General features: G+C 39.9%; 1 protein-coding gene and 1 long non-coding RNA gene across 2 annotated transcripts in view; one reads left to right on the forward strand and one right to left on the reverse strand.

The window, feature by feature from the left end:
* The window catches only part of LOC116411498, a 43,580-nt gene extending 33,925 nt beyond the window's left edge, over positions 1-9,655 (forward strand). The window contains exon 2 of the long non-coding RNA XR_004223145.1: positions 9,402-9,655. This is a non-coding gene — a long non-coding RNA (uncharacterized LOC116411498). The remainder of the gene's footprint in view (positions 1-9,401) is intronic.
* The window catches only part of ptprm (protein tyrosine phosphatase, receptor type M), a 431,502-nt gene extending 418,250 nt beyond the window's left edge, over positions 1-13,252 (reverse strand). The window contains exon 1 of the mRNA XM_031903767.1: positions 12,806-13,252. Coding sequence (XP_031759627.1) covers positions 12,806-12,881 — 76 coding nt within the window. The 5' untranslated portion in view covers positions 12,882-13,252. The remainder of the gene's footprint in view (positions 1-12,805) is intronic.
* Between the last annotated feature and the right edge of the window lie 6,861 nt (positions 13,253-20,113).

The following is a 20,113-nucleotide window of genomic DNA, read 5'->3' on the forward strand; positions in this document are numbered from 1 at the left end:
CTGGACCCAGACAAAACTAATACATATTCTGATGTGCAACAGGACCTCAGAAGACACACTAAACTAATGTGGTCTTATGGAGGCATGGGGATGAAGGCCAGATGCTTTAGTATTTACAGTGAATTAGTGAAGTTATTAGTCAGTTTTGAAACTCAGTAGCTGTTTGCTGCATTCTTATACATTTTAGCAGTGGTGTAACTATATATACAGCAGACCCTATGGTTGCGGGGGGGCCTGGACCACAGGGTCTGCTGTAGCTTAGCCCCCCTCCCTGGCCCCACTCCTACCTAAAATATAGCAGTGCGGTTGGGGCACTGGTGTGGCACATTTGGGGCCAGGAGAGGGGGGGTGGGGTAGGAGGGACTGGTCGCACCAGGCCCTCTCAAATGATTTTTCTGCAGGGGGGCATGGTGCAACCAAGTTTCACCGCTGCATTTTTACCAAGATGCACTGTGCACAATTATTTGGTAGGGAAATACCAGTACTTGCCACAGTACATGACAATCTGGATTTATAAAGCATTTCTAGAGTCCATACTGGCAAAATGTCCCTTATGATTAAGCTGCTCTGTGACACTGGCAACAGCAAGGCAAAAATACAGAAAGGACAACAGATTGATTTCAGTCAATTTCTGGTATTTAGAGCAAGTCCTCCTGAGGTATTACAAAGCTCATACTTTAATCTTGGTGATTCAGAGGACTATGCCAAAAGAGCAAAGAACTATTAAAGGATTGTCTGAATGAAATTGCATCCTTGCACTACCCCATAGGGTTCACATTATTTTCCTTATTATAATATTAACAGCGCTACTGTAATCAGTGACTCAAAGGAACACTTTCTGTTTTTGCCTAAGTAGCGATGAAAAAAAGCAAGGCAACTGTTAGGCTCTGATAGTATGAAGTGTATTACAATTGATCCATTACAATAGCTCCATGGATAATTACTGTGTTTGTAATTAATTGCAGAAAATTGTGCTGCAAAAAGTAACTCAACAAAAAATAAACCATGAAAAATAGCACAGTTTTTACTACAAAAATTCTATATCCACATTCTAAGTATTCCACTTATTGACTTCAAGCCATTTATTCACCTCAAACTACAGCATCACCCAACTGTATTTGAAGTTCTGCAAACATTGTACATACAATGTAAGGCTCTACAGGAATCTCCTGGTTTCTGACTGCTCTCCTTGACCACTAGGCCAGGGCAACAGCTTATGGGTTCTCGTCTCTTTCTCATTTACTCCCATCCTCATCTATTCTCATGTTTTCACCTGGTCCCCCCTATAACAATCCATCAGCCAATCAGAGCCAACTGTACCCAATTTAAACCCAGCTCCTACCTCACTTTCTGGCCTGAGCATTTGCTTCTGATGGCTTAAGCACTGTGGTTTGTTCCTAGGTCTTGCTAACAGAGCCCAATGCTCTGGCAAGGGAGTGAGGTAGGAGTTGGGTTTAAATAGGGCACTGATGGCTCTCAGGGTTGACATTAATGCTGCCAGGTTGTGACGGGAGGGTCACATGAAAACATGCGAATATATGAGGATGAGAGTGAATGAGAAAGAGATAGGCAATCACAAGCTGCTCTCCTTGCCTAGCGATCAAGGAGGGCAGCCACAAACCTGAGGTTCCTGGCTTGATTCCCAGAAGAGGCTATTTTCTGAACTATTTTATTACTTATATATTTGTGGCTACTATACTGAATGCCTCAGTCCAAGTATTGTTCTTTCATTAGAACTAAGACCCCTATAGCTTTATGCTATTACAATTTTTTCTATATTTTGGCTGGGGTAAGCAAAATAGAAGTTTTCATACATATGCATAAATCCCAATATTGATGTTTTGTGCAAAGAGTAAACTAAGCCATAATAGCATTCTATATATTTAAGCAAAAATAAGATGAAGACACCTAATAATAAACATTAGAGTATGACTTCCCTTTACTAATTATTTAATTAATTTACAGTAATCCCTTTGCGCAACATACATATATATATATATATCCAGCTGAGTCACATTTTTATCCCTTTGCTAATGCAAGTAAGCGTTTATTTAAGAAGGAAGTGTAATTTTAGCCAGGATACAAAAAACATGGTCGATAAAAGTATCAATGAAAGGAAAAGCTAACAGGATATTTAAATGAATATTTAATGAGTGTTACCCTTCAGATCTGCTCCTCCTATTCCTGTCTGTATACCAGAAACTGTAGTGCAATATGTCCCTTTCTAAGTACATAAGCCAACTGGATAAAAACGAAAAACCTTCCTGTCTAAGAAATCCTAACCATCATAAAAATACATTTCTTACAGACGTATCATTTAGCTCACCAAGTTTTACACCAGACCTAGAAAAAGAAATCCTGCACGGGGTCATATTTTCACAGGTTATTTTTAAATCATTTAGCCTCTATTAGATGAATGTTAAAAAAGAAAAAAAAAACTGCCTGCTTTTTCCCCTCAGGAAAGCTTGCACAATGAACTCCTATCACTGTTCGCCAACCTGTTTCCTGAGCATTAAAGTACATATCCATATATGCATATAGCCTTTCAGTAGAGTAACACATAAAATAACCTCCCAGTGCAAGTTTTACCATGAGCTGATTGGAAAAGTTGGAGCTTGGTAGGTTAAAAGTTAATAGTTAGTAAGTACAGAATATTCCCTGCATATTCATATTCACTATTTTGTGGCTTGTTTGATTCACAATAAGCAAATTATTAACAGGGGTCATTTATTTATCAGAACAATGTGCAAAGTGAAAAAAGGCCACAAACACCTATTTTGGAACAGAGAAACCAGATGGTAACCCTTTATTAGAATGCTGTGTTAAGCAGTCCTCTATCCAAGAAGATGGGTGAGGCAGGTAAGCACCCCATCTCCCAACCCCCTCCTGTCAATCTAACAAGTACTTGTTAGATGAGCACACCTATATACATTCATGGGTAGAAATGCCTTCCAGATGTCCAACCCAGGCTTCTTCTTACTAAACCCCAGTTTTGAACTAACCCACCAGGATACCAGGAAAATTCATGGTAGGCCCAAGTGTTAGTGGGCTTACCTACTTCTACAACCCTTTTAACTTGTGAACCACACTCAGATGTAAATGTGTTGGTGAGCCACAAAAGCATGAAAAAAGTTCATAGAGAATGGTATCATGGTATAATTAATGGTATAATTAAGTCTAAAGCAACTGGACTTTTTGGAGTTTTCTTGAAAATGTTTCACCACTCATCCAAATGGCTTCTCCACTGAAGAACTGAGTGGTGAAACATTTAAAAAAAACTCAGAAAAGTCCAGTTGTTTTAGACTGAATAAATGAGAATCTTCATATTCCTAGAGAATGCAAAAAAAGGGGGCTTCATGTGTAGCTCTGTGGCTACACGTGGATTGCTGGTCTGCAGGAGGCTCTGCTTGGAGTAAAACTGTGATTCTGTGCTTCCAAAACTTGTCTTCACACCATAAATTTAAGAATGGGCATCTACATTAAGCCAACTGGGAGCAACATCATAGGGGGTGTTGAGAATTATGTCACTCATGAGCCACTGGTTGGGCCCCTGGCATTCCAGTCCAACACTGTTAAAACCTTCTTCAATTGGTTCCCCAGCTCCATTCAGTCTCTTGCAAAGAATGAAGCCAAAGAAGGTCTAGACCTGGTACCCCCTCTCTTGTACATTAGCGAATACTACCCCTAGACCTATAGAAACATCTCACCTACACATGGCATACCTGACAATAAGAGTTAAAAATTCTTTAGAACAAGTGCTCTCATACACATCATGGACTTCTATTATCCACTTATAGGACACTGTAAAGCACTTATTATAACTAAAGACATCACTAGACACTGATAAGAATTATATATTTAATGGGTCAACAATAGATTTTGTGTAACATCTATATCACACTCTATGGGGCACATTTACTAATACACGAACGTCCGAAAAGCGTCCGAATGCGTTTTTTTCGTAATGATCGGTACTTTGCGACTTTTTCGCAAATTGTCGCAACTTTTTCGAGCTCTCAATACGAAAGTTGCGATAATTTGCGAAAGTCGTAATGGCTATGAAAAAGTCGCGACAATTCACGAAACTTATAATGGCAATGAAAAAGTCGCGACAATTCTCGAAAGTCATAATGGCAATGAAAAAGTCGCGACAATTCACAAAATTTGTAATGGCTATGAAAAAGTCGCGACAATTCGCGCAAGTCGTACCGGTTACGAAAAATTCACGACAATTTACGGGAAAGTCGTAACGGTGGCGAAAAAATCGCAAAAAATACGAAAAAGTCGCAAAATGTTCGTTTTCCAATCCAAATTTTTCTTATTCGGATTCGTGGATTAGTAAATCAGCCCCTATGTGTAATAATAGCAGAATGACGGAGCAACAGTTACAGAGAAACATCTTCTATGAACTGGCATAACATATGTAAAAGTTAATAAAAAAGCATTTCTGAACTAGAATGTTAGTGCTGGTTCATGCTTTTGGGGATATATTTTCATTTCATCTGCTAAACATTTCTGAACTAGGATGTTAGAACTGGTTAAAAAAATTTTGGGAGATATATTTTCATTTTATCTGCTAATGTGTCATTGCTGAAGCATACTAGGACTGATAAACTGTCAAAGCTCCATATCTGAATGTTGCAATGATTTCAGGCATACTTGTTTTCTAAGCACACAGAAATTCATGTAACTAAAATGAACTGTTATATAGAACAAATATTGGAAGAGCACTTCCAAACTGTGTGAATAGAAAATGTAATGCAAAAAGATACAGAGGCCTGTACTAACATTATTTACTGATTCTTTTTTTGTGCTCTGGATCTCACCATAGAACATAAGCTCTAAAGCAATTTCATTGTCCACCATTGTTAAAGTGTGGAGTGTGCTTTAAGAAGCCCCGCAGATCTTGAAAACAAGAAATTAACTATTAGCTCCAGCACTTTTTGATAGTCCTCAGCCATTAGTGGGAATGTTAAAATACTACATTAAGGGGCTGATTTACTAACCCACGAATCCGACCCGAATTGGAAAAGTTCCGACTTGAAAACGAACATTTTGCGACTTTTTCGTATGTTTTGCGATTTTTTCGGATTCTGTACGAATTTTTCGTTACCAATACGATTTTTGCGTAAAAACGCGAGTTTTTCGTATCCATTACGAAAGTTGCGTAAAAAGTTGCGCATTTTTCGTAGCGTTAAAACTTACGCGAAAAGTTGCGCATTTTTCGCGTAAGTTTTAACGCTACGCAAAATGCGCAACTTTTTACGCAACTTTCGTAATGGATAGGAAAACTCGCGTTTTTACGCAAAAATCGTATTGGATCCGAAAAATTCGTAAAGAATCCGAAAAAATCGCAAAGTACCGATCATTACGAAAAAAACGCAATCGGACTCCATTCGACCCGTTCGTGGGTAAGTAAATCAGCCCCTAAGGGTCACAATGCTGAATAACCAAAGTTGGTTCTGCCCACTCAAGACATGCCGGTTTATTAACCTGCAGGTCTACTTACATTTAATGTGAGATTTTGTGCCTGTTTTGTTCTGTAATCTGGGTGGGACCATTAGGACACGCCCACCCTTCATTTAAAACATGCCCAGGGAGTATCTATAGGGAGCTCCAATAAAGTGGTCTTTTTTTAAAGATAATATGAATTTTTGGTACTGAGTAAAACCAGTACCAGTACCATAGATGTATGGTATGCAAGATGTCTCCTTTATGGTGGCAATGTGAGACTGAAACATTATTGCTATGATATTACTATCTTCAATGTAGGAATGTAAGGTCAAGACCCCTGGTTATGGATTTACACCTAAGAATGGCTATTGTTTAATATTTTTATTCAGAACAAAGCACAAAATGCCAGGTTGACCTCTATAAAGCGTAGGCTATACTTAGGAGATTAGTTCTGCAATACATGGCTGACTTCCATTGGTAAAGTGTCTGCATGTTGGTGAAAAATGACAGGTCAGCGCATACCTCATTTTCATTTTGAGAATTGTTGAGGCCTGTAAAGGTTATAACAAATATTATTTTTCCAATAAGCACCAGAGTGGATCATACCAATGTTACACATGGGATTTGTGACTTAATATACTAATGAACAACAAACAAAGTGGATGTTTTAAGAAGCCTGTGAGATTCCCTATTAGTATTAGTTTGACTCTTCGGGTGTGTAGACATCCATGTGTATGGTCAGGTGAAAGAACTTTATTTATCTCTGAAGATAAAGAACTTTATTTATTTCTGAAGATAAAAAAAGTATATAAAAGAACAACGGGTTTGTTTAACTTGACACAAAGTATACTTCAGTTTTGTTCTATCCTGCTGCAATCTTCTGCTTTCTATTAGTAGTGAAAACAAAATTGTTTTTGAAAGCTACTATTGATTATTCCGAAAGTCTAAATTAGCATCAAGTGTTATAAACATGCAGGGAAATTCTCATAAATAAATAGCTATTTATCTAGTTGTGTTTGCTGTATAGTAAAGGAAGTTATTTTATTATTAATTTTATTCCCAGGTACTTTTCGCCTTCTTGCTATTTAAAAATGTTTCCAAAGCCAGTTGTCCTGTACTATGCATAAGGTTGGTTTTCAATGAAAATTCTGTCTGCTTTATGTGCTTTCCAGCTTGCCTGTACTTCACTTCTGTGCCCTGTGTTGAAGGGGTTAAACTATTCCTTTTAGGATGAAGAAACATGGGACAATTAATTGAGGCTATGATCGTGTCGTCAACCACCACAGAATAATATACAAGTCGCCACAACATATTGCACAATGATTTGTGGTGTGCTAATTAGTCGCTGGCAATTTTTAAATAGTAGCGGCGACTAATCGCCTCGTGTGTCTTCACTTTTAGTGCAAAGTACAGGAGAAACACAAAAACACTGCCCTTCTTCTGCATGTTTACTGGGTTACTTTGTCTTTGTGATCACAATTTATAACCCTCAGAACCCTCTATCATACTGTCCTAGCCTGCTGACATGATAAACAGATGCAGTTAAAGGGGTAGTTTGGCATTATATAAACTATAAATATGATGTAGACAATAATCTGCAACAGGCTGCAGTTTTTTTTTAATTATTTTGGATTTTGTACCATATATTAAGCATATCTAGCTTAATTTTAGCAACAAAAAAAATCTGGGTCCTTCCAGAATATCACTTGCTTAGACACAGACTAGACAAAATGTTATTTACTGCGAAATATCACAGAGAGATCAGTTTAGTTTGGCCAATGCCATACACCTGTTTTCACGCCTCCATACTGCACTGTGGTGGGGACATGTGTTCATTTACAGCACCAAAGGAATTAAGAGACAGCACCAATTATATATCAGTTTCATGTGACCTCTCTGCTATAGAATGTTTCACAGACTTCAAGTACCTAATAAATAAGGTAAAACATGTTGACAGTTTGCACAGCCCTTAAATATTATTTCTGTACCTCAAGAATAATGTTATAAAACTATATAATTGCCTTTTTCTCCCTACATACTATTTGCTACATCAAAATGCAGATTAAGGATAGCTAAGCTGTAAATAACATGCCTTTCTAAATTTCTTATTCTAGTATCCCCAGTAGCTGTACTGAGCATCTCTCCAAGTACCCAGCCAGCATACAGCTCCCTGAGGCTTATGGAAGCATTAGAACAACAATGAGCACCTTACATCTACTTGATATATTAAGCTTTCTGCTTGTGCCTAGACCGATAGCAGTAAATAGTCAATGATAAACGCCCAGTAGGTTCCCTTTCAGAAATGTGCATTGACTAATGGCAGCAAAAGGTACATAAGTACACATGTAGAAATGCTGATCCCAGGAAGAAGACTAGAGAGCCAACCAGAACATTAGTTCTGCTATAACAAAAATGTATAGTTGCAAACTTTAATAGGACTTCTAGAACAACTAGTTGGGAGAGTGGGCCTATAGTCTAAGGTTTTCTGGTGGGCCCCTGAAGTCCCAGTCCGACACTGCGTGTATGGTGGTAGATGAGGAGACCGATATCGGTAAAAGCCTTGGATATTGATTGCCTTGTTGATCAGGCAGGACAGCAAAATTTTGATTGGGCACCATTAAGGGTGCCCAAACATTATAACATTAATGCTTAATTGTCAGATAATGGTTTAGGTGGCCATACAGCTTAAGACCAACTAGGCAACTTATCTGCCTGTATATGAGGTCCTCTGACAGGCCTCCCCAACTGATGTCGCAACCTCACCAAACAAACAAATCTTACCATGTATGACCACCTTAAAGAATTCCTTAGTTTTTACCTGCATATCTGATGATTCAGTTCTTAACATTAGTAGAGCGGACAAACAACAAACCAATGGTCATGCGAAAGATCGTAACTGTAGCAAGTATGGTCACCTTTACTTCTGTCCCACACAAGGGTTCAGAACTCACAGCTCCTATATCAGATACAGACTTCTTTAAAGGTGCAAACACCATTATTTTTTTATTCTAATACTACTGAGCCCTTTCGATGTAAGAAGCTAATGGGTTCTCTGGATCCGCCTTAACACAGTACACTCATGCATGAATGTGCACACTCACACAAACACACACATACACTGTTATGCATTTCCCAGATTCTCTTCTCCTAGTAAAAAGTCACTCAATAGTCACGCTGCTGCTTGCAAAATTGAATTTTAAATGAAGGAAATGCTACAGTGTTTGGGTATTCTAATAAATGTGACTTTCCTTCTCCTTCTACTTTAGATTTTTTACAATCTGGCTTATTTCAGCTTGTAAAGAATGTCTCGTGGAGCTTTCCTTCTCAGTGCAATGGAAAATTGGAAGGCAGCACACAGTGTCTCTGCCATGTATTCAACAGACAGACTATTATGAAAGAGGGGAGTTTAGGATTTTTCCCAGTGTAGCTCAGACACTCTCGGCACAGAAGCACACTGCAGACAGGAGGGAGATCCTGTAGTTCGATACAGCTTTACAATACACAGAATGTGGCTACTGATGAACACAAATTGAGAATTTAGCAAGTTTCTGCATTCTTTATATAGGGGAGCTAAGAAGCAATTGTACAAGGGATCTAGGTTTCCATATTATTGTGTGTTATTATCATAGACTGTTCACTTGCTGACCTGCAGAGCATTCAATCAAATTATGTGTGCCACAGATAGATAGAACTACTTGACTGACTTTATACAGCAATCCATCATAGACATCACTGATTTTAGCTGTGCGTATGTTCAGTAACTCCACTAAGCAACAGTTTAGCATTTATACAGAGCAATGATGGGCTATTAACTCCATAACAGTATTTTGCAGACACTTTGGGGGTTTTAACCATGGGGACTACTTGCAGTCTTGGCTCTCTGGGAAATGAATTGGAACTACTTATACTTTCATTGACATTGACATTAACCTTTCTCTTGCTTACAGGCAACTGACATATAGCAGAAGGAAGAGGTGCTACCAAGGAATTAAAAAAAACTACAGAAATATAATTTGCTCTGGAAAAAATATCCCTTCTGGGAAAGTTGGATCTGTAAAACGGATGGGCAGACAGCAGCAATTTTACTCTACTCTTCTCCTGTAAAAGTTAATTAGCTTTAAAGCCATATGGGAGATAGTCCAGAAAACACAGAAGCAAAGATTCACAATCAGGATAAACTGGTCATGAAAGTTTTATGAAATAACATGATTTTATCTGTAATGTGTTTTTAATGCTGGATTTCTCTACTTCTGCCATAAGATCTGGTTGACTCTTTTATGGATGGGGGCTGATATGTTAAGCTAAATATTGATTTAATTAAACTAACAAGTACGGCTTTTGGAAACTGAATAACTTTAAACACTAAAACCTTACTATAAACTGATCAATTGCTTAGCCAGATGAACCAATCATGGAAATGCATGAAGTCAATAACAGTCAAAGCAATACATATATTTTAACCTGAATGCTAACACTTTAATGAACATACTGGGTAGACCAAATAATGACGCTTGAACATAAAAATAAAAAGCTAACTAAAGTCACTTACAGCCTATAGTATAGAGTGCCATATGTTGTAAGTGACTTTAGCTAAGGTTTGTATTTCTTGGTTTTTAGTGCTGTTATTTATTCTGTATTAATTACTACTATGAAAAGTAACAGACTATCCTATAACCAATTAGATGGATATAGGACAAAGCATTGCAGAGTGTCTGGTACTGACCCATTTATCTCAGGCACCAATACACCTTATATTCTTTAGGAACTAAAGCATGCAAGAAAAAAAGCTAGATTAAATATTAAAAGGTGGCCACTAATAAATAACCCGATAGTGAAGTAAATTTCATTTTAATATCCACTGAATGCAAGTATAGGTGACTGGTACTTTCTGAACTGCAACTCCCACAATATTCTGTGTATAAATGTCTATGAAGATTTTCATTCATCCAGGTCATGGTATATCTAGTATAAATAAATTTAAAGCAACTGGACTTGTTTGGTAATCATTGAAGATGTTTCACTACTCATCCGAGCAGCTTCTTCAGTTCAACTGACTGGTATGGGAAGTCCTCAGCATATATACTCTGTGTATATATTTCTATATATAGTTTAATATATATATGCAACAAGTGCAACCTAAGGACTAAGCTACAACATTTCAAGACTTAGATAGGAAGCAGCTCCCTTCTGGTTTTTATCTCTCAGCAAAATGCTTGAGCTTGGATAAGCTGACACTGTTAGTGTTTAGATACAGATTTGTCTGTCATACAGATCTGTCTGTCTTTTAAGTCATTCAAAATCCATTTGAAAATAAGGATTGTTGGTGTGCTTTTGTATATTTTCTATATTTCTTGCAACTGGATTGTGTCCCTACTGATACACCTCCACAAAACTTTATTTTCCCAAAGTCTCCAAGTAAACAGTGGAAAATGTGCTTGGGTGAGGACTGAGCTGCACAGATGTGAAAGGGAAGAGTGAAGCAGGCTGTGCACCTGGTCCCCTACAATACTTTCTGGGATCCAAAGTGCATTGTTCTCTGGGGCTTCCATGGCTGGACAGGACATGACAGAAGCACAAGGAAATGACCGTGTTTACTTTAATTGAGGGGGGACAGGAAAGCAGCTGAGAAGATAAGAACCAGAGGAAATAGGGTGGGAATAAGGAGGCACAATTCAGAATTAGGAGGGAATGAAATAAGGGAAGTTTGAGGGAAAAGCAAACACATTGTGTGCTGCCAGATACTGAATTGAAACTGACATTTGTTATTATTATCAGTTTTCAAGCTGGGCTTGAGACCCTTATAGGCACTGACAGAGAAGGAAACAAGGAACATGAAAACAGCCTTTAGCTACAGGCAGGAGAACCTCTGATATTAGAGGCAAAGACACAAAGTTCTTGGCTCTGAAATGTAAACTGCTCAGATACATAGATGTGTATACGGAATGTCTAGCAACCAGCAAAATGTTATACAAGTCTGGAAAAACTTCTGTTGGGGAATTAGGGACTTGTAAATGGAGACGCTAGTGGGAAAGGATCTAAGGGCTGATATTTACATTTGTTTGTGAACTACAACACCCTGCAAACTCAGCTGACACACTATGATCGCCAGTGGATGTCAGTAGATGTGCAGTGAAGCAAAAGCTGGAATGCTAAAAGTTAGACATACCTAGTTTAAAGCATCAATATTTAACCTACTTAAATGGGGATGCTGAAAGTTGTACATCATCATCAATATCATCATCATCATCATCAAAAGAGTAGCTAGTTGAGGATCCCTGACCAGGCAAGGTGGTAAATTCCTGATTTCTATTTGTTCATTGAAATCTCACACTTGGCCAAAGATCAGATCCAGGAACCCCTCTCTCAGTTCCAGGCTTGGCACCCCTCACCCCCATAACCTGATCCCACTTGTGCCAGCTTACTGACAGGGTGCCAGGCAGCAGGCTGTGTACTGAAAGGCACCTTTGCACACAAATGTGGGTCACATAGTCTTGTATATTTAGTGTGGAGTATAGTAGGGCAGGTGCAGGAACAGAAAACCTTATCCAGGGAGCACAGAATTCTATGGAACATATGAATTGGCTGGGGCAGAGCAATCCAATAATCACACTGCATGCATTACATAGTCACATAGTTAATGTAGACTGGATAAAAATCAGAAGTCTATCAAGTTCTATCCTTAGGAATGCACTGAGGAACTCCAGTTACAAATCTGAATCACAGTAAACCTCATACTAATTTGGGGTCGTATTTATCTTCCAGTAGCGGAACCACTGACTCAGTATAGTGAGAAGAGAAGCTTTGTGCGCAGAGAATCCTTTCCTATGTTTATAGTATGGCACTGTGCTGGGGAGGGGAGCGAAATGAGCGAATATGGCAAGTGTTGGGCCGATATATTACAGAATAGCTACTAAATGGAGTTGCAGGTCCCTTGCAGCTCCGAGTACATGGTTAGCCCGGGGTTCACTCTGCCTCTATGCTCCTGCCTGTACCCTGTCCCCCCGCCTGCGCCCTTCCTTCTATTCCATTGCCCGGTATCCTTCCTTCAGTTCCCCTGCCTGTATCCTGCCATCCGCTCTCCTGCCTTCATCCTGGGGAGGGGGGGGGGGGAAGTTCTCAAACTCTGCAAAACAGTCCAAGTGGGGTCAGGCGCCCCCCCCCCCCCCCCGTACATTGCTCCCAGTCAGCAGGCTTCTCACATGGTAAATACCCCGGTTCTGAATTTGGGAGGCAAGCTAGTGTGGGTTTGACAGCTGGGCGCTTGCATGGTTCTAGCTGTCAGATGCACCCCGACCCCCCTCCCCGCTCAGCCTGACAGCTGCCCCATCACTGACACATGATCCCCACTCACCTGAGTACGATTCAATCGCTACCGCGGGCAGAAGTGTAGCCAAAGTCAGCAGGCAACTTGCGAACACTTTCCCCATCGCTACTCCTGCGCTTTCCAAGCAGCGCTGCCAAATCTCGCCCGAGTTTCTAAATCACATAGAAATAGTAGAATCACAGACTAGGGAAATAGAAGAAAGCGGAAAAAGTCTCCTAGATTTCAGCGTCTCCTCCCCACTGCCCCCGGCCGATTCGCTCCAAGTGAAGTTTGGATGTTCTTGTCCTTATTTCCCAATTGGCTGTGATCGCTCTGTGTGGAGGGGAGTGTCACTGGCTGCCAGCCCGATCCCTGTATATAGCAATGCGAGTGTGTCGCTGCTGCAGCTTTTCTCTAGCGGTGCCAGCGCGCCTCCTCTCTCTGTGTCTCTCACTCCGCTCCGCTATCTGGGTTTGGAAGTGTAGCGCTGAGCAAGTTGTGAGCCCTCCCGGTATATACAGACTACTGACCAGCAGGCGGCAGCAGCGGGCTCTTTACGTCACGCTAAGTGGAGCCGGAGCGGTAATGCCACAGCCGCTGTCCCACTGAGAGGCGCATATGTGCCCTGTCACTGCCAAGGGCTTAACCTGTCACTGCGCGCTGTGGTGATTACTTGTGTGTGTGTCTGGGGCAATGAAGCGCTCTTCCCGCGTTTATCTATTCCAAGTGTCTTTTCGTTTATTTTTTGCTGTGCTTCTCCTGTTTAAAAATATTGATACTTATACATCTCATTTTAATTAACTGTCGATACCTAGGGCTTGCGCAATATTTTTCTGCGCGATAATATATTGGCCTTTGATTTCTCTGTCACCTTGTGGCCATTATTAAAGATATTGAAGGAAAAGTTATAGCAAAAAAAAGAAATAAAAATCTTCATTTGCCCTGACATAAGGGCTCAGCAATAAACCTGAAGGAAAGTTTAAATGTCACACACACACTTAATTGTGACACCCCTCATGGGCATCATTTATTAACGCTGGGCAGTAACACAGGGCAACCAAATCAAACCAAATAGTTGCATTAATTGTTCTACTTGCAGCTGACTCAAAAAGAAAGATCACTGACTGGTTGTTATGGGTTACTGCCCATGGGCAAATCTACCCAGTGTTGATTGCCCAGTGTTGATGAATGTGCCCTATAAGTATTTGGTGTTTTTTGTCAGCATCATTGGGCATCTGGCAAAGTGCTTGTTGCCCATTGCGCCAGATGCATGGTGCTACTCAGGGCCGGAACTAGGGGTAGCACCTAGGGGGTAGGCACAGCGCCGGATTTCTAAATGATGCGCCCCGAGGGCGCCCCCATTCAGCGCCCCCTACCGCCCCCACCCGCCGTGCGAGCATGCGCAAACCACCTCCTCCTCCCCTGCCGCCGCACTAACGCGTATGCGCCAAAGTTAAAACTCCCATACGGAGCAGTGGGGAGAGGTCCCCATTGCTCCGTATGGGAGCAAAATTTTAAAATTTGCGTGCGGCGGGGCGGCATGCCGCCCCTATGTTTATGCCGCCCTAGGCCCGGGCCTTTGTGGCCCCCCCACAAATCCGGGCCTGGGTAGGCAGAAGAGGCAGCTGCCTAGGGCGCAACAATTGGGGGGTGCCAGGCAGGAGCCTCTCCTGCCTAGTCCGCACTCCTTTGTCATTGCCCCCGCCGCTTGTCATTACGCAGTGGGGGCAATGACCTATCACAGGGAAGGTGGCCGACTGGGTTGCCTAGGGTGCCCGGTCGGCTTGGCCCGCCCCTGGTGCTACTAACACAAGGGCACACAGTACAGCAGCTTTTACAAGCATGTGTTCTATATTTATTGTTTGTAATGGGTATTAAAGGGGCCATTTGTAAGAGGTGGATGACTAATCCCATCTGTGGCTTTACTTGGGGTGGTCCCTGCAGTGCATTAGGCATCACATTGTATATAATGTGTGTGTAGGTTGGGACAATTTTCTTATTGTAGGTTCCATGTCTCCTTGCACAGGCTAAATTGCTTCAACCTACCTTCCAAACAGTTAAAAGACATTGGAACTACTGCCAATATGGTGGACAGGATTGTTTAAGAGTCTCTCCCTAGGGATATAAACCTGGGGGGGGGGGGGGCTGGGGGAGATGAACTTAAGTTTCCCACAGTAATTTTAGATTTGTCCTTTGCCACCATTGTATGGCAGCGGGCTGGATCAAGGTTTGACCTTATATACCTATTGTTAGGTGGAAGATAATTACTCTTAAAGGAACCATTCAGTGTAAAAATGAAACTGGGTAAAATGGATAGACTGCATAAAATAAAAAAATATTTGTAATATAGTTAGTTAGGCAAACATGTAATCTCTAAAGGCTGAAGTGAGCAGATGTCTAACATAATAGCCAGAACACTACTTCCTGCTTTCAGCTCTCTAATCTCTTAGCCAGTGACTTTAAGGAGGGGCCACATTGGACATAACTGTTTAGTCAGTTTGTGAGCATGCAGGTCAGATTCAAATGCAAACTAACTGAACAGTTATGTCTTATATGTCCCCCCACCCAAGTCACTGATTGTTCACTGACTGCCAACAGCTTAGAAAGCTGAAAGCAGGAAGTAGAGTTCTGGCTATTATGTTAGACTTCTGCCCACTCCAGCCTTTATAGATTACATTTTTGCCTAACTAACTATATTGAAAACATTTTTTATTTTGTGCAGTCTGTCTATTTTACTCATTTTCATTTTTACACTGAACAGTTCCTTTACAATAAAACTGCAGTTTTAGTGGAACCTTCTTTTTCAGCCTATATTCTACCTGAATATCAGAATAACAGATGAATGCAACACTAAATAATCTTCCCAGCTCCCAAGCTCATTCAGTTAAATGCATACACTTCGGAATGCTACTCCCTTGGGGCTTATTGAATGGTTATGGAAATTTATTGAACTCAACACCTAGGAAATTACTCCAGCACACTGGGAAAGATTATTAGCTTTAATTCAATCAATCCCAATGTTTTTGGAACGACTTTTATTATTGAGATAGATTTGCAACTTCTAGGTATGCAGGCAAATATACGAGTCTGCTGTACAGCACTGTGTACATAAGTAGCGCTATATAATGGAAACCTCATTTTCTCTTTAATGATAATGGCCCCCAAGCTTAGCTTCTCATCATCAGACTAGAGCTCACTGAGCATGTGCAGTGCTGCTGCCACAAAATATATGGCCTAACAAGATCCAAGATGGTGAGCTCCTGTGGTGAACTTTGAGGGCATGGATCATTACTGTTATAGGGTTGCTGAACAACTGAGATGGTACAATAAGCTCAGTATATAAAATTAGCACTCCAACCATATTCATTTTATAGGTTTTCATTATCATTTACAGGGGAAATAAATATTTCTTTTTATATTAAACCCACTCTGTATTATGAGTAATAAGATTAAATAAATTATCAGCAAAGTTGTAAACACATTACCGTAGAGTCTATGGAAGCAGGCTGCTTCTTTTTTTGTGGAGGCATTATAGGGGTGGTTTAACTTTGAGTTAACTTTTAGTATGTTAAAGAATAGCCAGTTCTATGCAACTTTTCAATTGGTCTTTATTATGTATTTCTTATAGGTTTTCTAATCATTTGCCTCCTTCTGACTCGTTTTAACTTTCAAATAGGGGTCACTGATTCCAGCAGCCAAAAGACTATTGCTCTGTGAGGCCACAATTGTCTTGTTATTGTTACTTTTAATTACTTATCTTTCTATTCAGGCCCTCTCCTATTCATATACCAGTCTGTCATTCAAACCACTCACTGGTTGCTATGGTAAATCCTAGCAACTGGATAACTGCAGGCATTCCAACCTGGATTGCTGCTTAACAAAAAGTATAAAAAAATAATTAAAATAAAAAATGACGACCATTTACAAATTGCTGCCTCAGAATAGCACTCTCTACATCATACTAAAAGGTATCTTTATTATGAACAACCCCTGTAAGGGGTCATTTTTTCCTACATTAGGACATTTTAGCAGCATAGAGAAGTGCTTACGTTGTGGCTGTGCAAGAAGCTGTGATTAAAAAAAAAAGTCTATATTTTATGGAAACCAGATGCAGAGATGTAAGAAAGGCCTGGAAGCACTTGCCAAAAATACAAAGCAGTCTGGGTGGTGTGCCTATACTATTGCCAGTATTCTGGATTCTAGAAATTATTTTCTCAACATCATTCTAAAATGTATAGTTTTTGCCAGAATAGGGGAAGTATTATTGCTGCACAGCCAGCTTACTGTAACTCGGTTAGCTATCTCTAAAACAGAAAGTATGGTCAAGCTACAATTCTTAACTTCTGGTGATATTTTTACTCTTCATAGGAGGCAGCTGTCCATTCTGGGATCCCTTATCCAGGAAACCATTATCCAGACATGGATGCCCATCTTCTACAGAACCCATTATAGGCAAATAATTCTAATTTTTAAATTGTAACAATTAAACAGTACCTCGTACTTGGTACTAACTAATAAGAATCCATATTGTTGGCAAAACAGTACCATGTACTTGAAACTAATAAGAATCCATGTTGGTGGCAAAACCCTAATACCCCATCATTGGACAAATAAGGACACACACATAAAAAACATAAATTAATGTTTATTTCTGGAAACAGTATATGCACTTTTTCCACATAACTCAACTGAATGAGCTCTTGTCAAAATAGGGATTTTATTTTGTCTTTAAAAGAATAGGCAGATCCTATTTTTAAACCTTTCCTATTTATTTGGTTAATTTGTGAGCATAGATGTACAGTATATTGTGCCTTTAAAAGCTAGGAAGATCTTAGGGGTCCCCTTATTAAATGCAGGGTGAGACTAGGGGTGGTTCTGCCTCAGGGGCCCCTGCACCCCCCAATGGCCCTGCTGCTTCACACCCCCTCCTTACAGGGGCCCCCAACACCCTCCGACCCCTCCCCCGAGCGCACCTAAATGAGCGCCCGGGAGGGGTTCGGGACTGGGCCACCAGGACCCACTAGGGCCCAGTCTGACGCTGATTAAATGCATGACATAGCAGTACAAGTACAATTCTTTACTGTTCCATATCTTGATATTTCTTTAACTGTGAAATAGAACACATTTACATTACTGCCCTCCATTAAACTACATTGTATATAGTACTCAACTCTGCTTGCTGCAGGGTCCTTGCTACAAATGACAAGGAACAATTCTTATTTATTTTTCACTTAATGTTAAAAGAATAAATATCTTTATTGGTTCTAGCTTTTAGAGATGCTGATTTCAACATTAGTTATGCAATGGCCATGTCATGAAAACCTAGCATCTGGACATAATGGTCCCCTCCCCTCCAAAAGAGTGATTTCTTTCCATCTCCAAGCCACATCTCACAGTAAACTCAATAGTTGTAAATGGTGTAGCAGGATGTTTGGCAAGTTTCAAGTCTACCTCTGAGAATTCAATTATGTCCATATGGCTGTTATTAACATGCCCACCAGCTAAGGAGAACTTTTATTTGCTGACTTAGCAGATATAAACAAAATAAATCAGAAATGTCCTTAATCCAATACTTAAAATAGCCATGTTGTCTAATATATCTGAAATCTAGTCTTGCCGAGGACCATTTAAAAATAGGAGAACAGTTGTTTTTACCATGTTTAATGAAAGAATATAAAATAGAGGTAGAGAGAAAACATTTTTGCCCGGCACAGTTTTGTGGTGAAATATTTGGTTTCCCCTAAAAAAAGTGGATTTTTGGTCCAGAAAAAAACCTTTGCCTTCCACAACAATGGGATCTGACTGCCCCCCCATCTCTTTAAGGAGCTGTCTGGCTACCGTGTTTGGAAGAAATTGGCAATATGACAGCCGTTTTTTAGGAAGAACAGTTGTAGCATAGTGGATAGGACCTCAAACAAGGTAGGGCAATGTGTATATTATTGTAGAGCAGGAGCTGGCCATCCCTGCCCAGATATCCCCACTGTATTCATGTGCCCAGCCATAGATCTCTATGCTCCATTTAGTTAGGGAGGCAGGGTGCAAAATACAAAAAATAATGGTGGCTTGTGCCCATTTTTGCACTTTGCAACTTGATTTCCTTCTTGTATTTGAACCCTTGTATTTGATCTGGTTGGGACATACAGCTTGATTTCTTTACCTGAATGGACAGTATGAATTCTAGTATAAGGTTTTGTGCTCCACCTTACCTCATACCATACACCAAGGTTGGCAATAAAGACCCAGAAGCAGATGTTGTGCTCTGGTCATTGTACAAGAAGACACTGCTGGTATAAATTTGCTGTGCAGACAATAAACTTATCCTGCCTCATTTACTAACCAGCATCCTCAGTATGATTTAGGTTGTCTTCTTAAATTTTATCTTTCTTGTCTTGATCGACTACAACTTTTTGCCAGAACACACTTTAAATAAAAAATAATTTGTATAAAGTATATTAAATATCTGCATTTTATTTTAGAGTCTAATACAATTTGCCATTTGGCCTACATAATAAACACAATAAGAGAGAGGCTTTCAATCAGGCGACTATTTAATTTCTCTGCTTTGATTTACAGCTCAGAGTATTGCAACCTTCAAATCACTGTAGCATCTGTTTCAGTTATGTATGAGTTGCAAAGAACAATATTTACAGAACAATGGATGGAATCTGTTTTGTGTTTCTTGGGTACACGCCATGAGCAATACTTGATGATTAAAAATATCTTGAATTATAAAGCTAACAATGTAGCAACTCAGGGATAAATTGCTAAGCGTTTCCCTCTACAGATGAATTTCAATGCAATATTTATGCTTGTGACACCTTTCGAAATTTCCATTTAAAGTTGTCACCTTTCCATTCAGTTGCTGTATATCTCTGTGTGAATAGGTATGTACGTTGATGATGTTTATACAAGTAGCAGTAAATCAGCAAGCAAGAAATAGGACATTGCTGCTCTAAGTACATGAATTACAGACTAGATTTCACCAACACATTCTGAAGCAGGAAAATAACTATTATTGGTGACAAAAAAGTGAAATACCCTATAACCCCTAAACATGCTGTATTATATAAATCGCAGTGGCTACATCTTCATGCCTTTCACTCTGACTTGACTGAAGATCCAGCTTAGTCAAGGACAGGTGGCACATGTTGCTTGGGTAATAGGGACAGGGTGGTATCTATAGACAGATATTGTCCATATATATAATATACATATATTTTACAGATTCAGAAAAATAATTCAATGGTAAACTAGGTTTGATTATAGCAAGATCACCTTGTGTACTAGGGACCTGTTGCAATATTTTCTTATCAGGATTATTAGGAGTCTTTATTCTTTTGACCTAGAATAGGTTTA

The sequence above is a fragment of the Xenopus tropicalis genome, chromosome 6, assembly GCF_000004195.4.
Source record: "Xenopus tropicalis strain Nigerian chromosome 6, UCB_Xtro_10.0, whole genome shotgun sequence".
Classification (NCBI taxonomy): Eukaryota; Metazoa; Chordata; class Amphibia; order Anura; family Pipidae; genus Xenopus; species Xenopus tropicalis.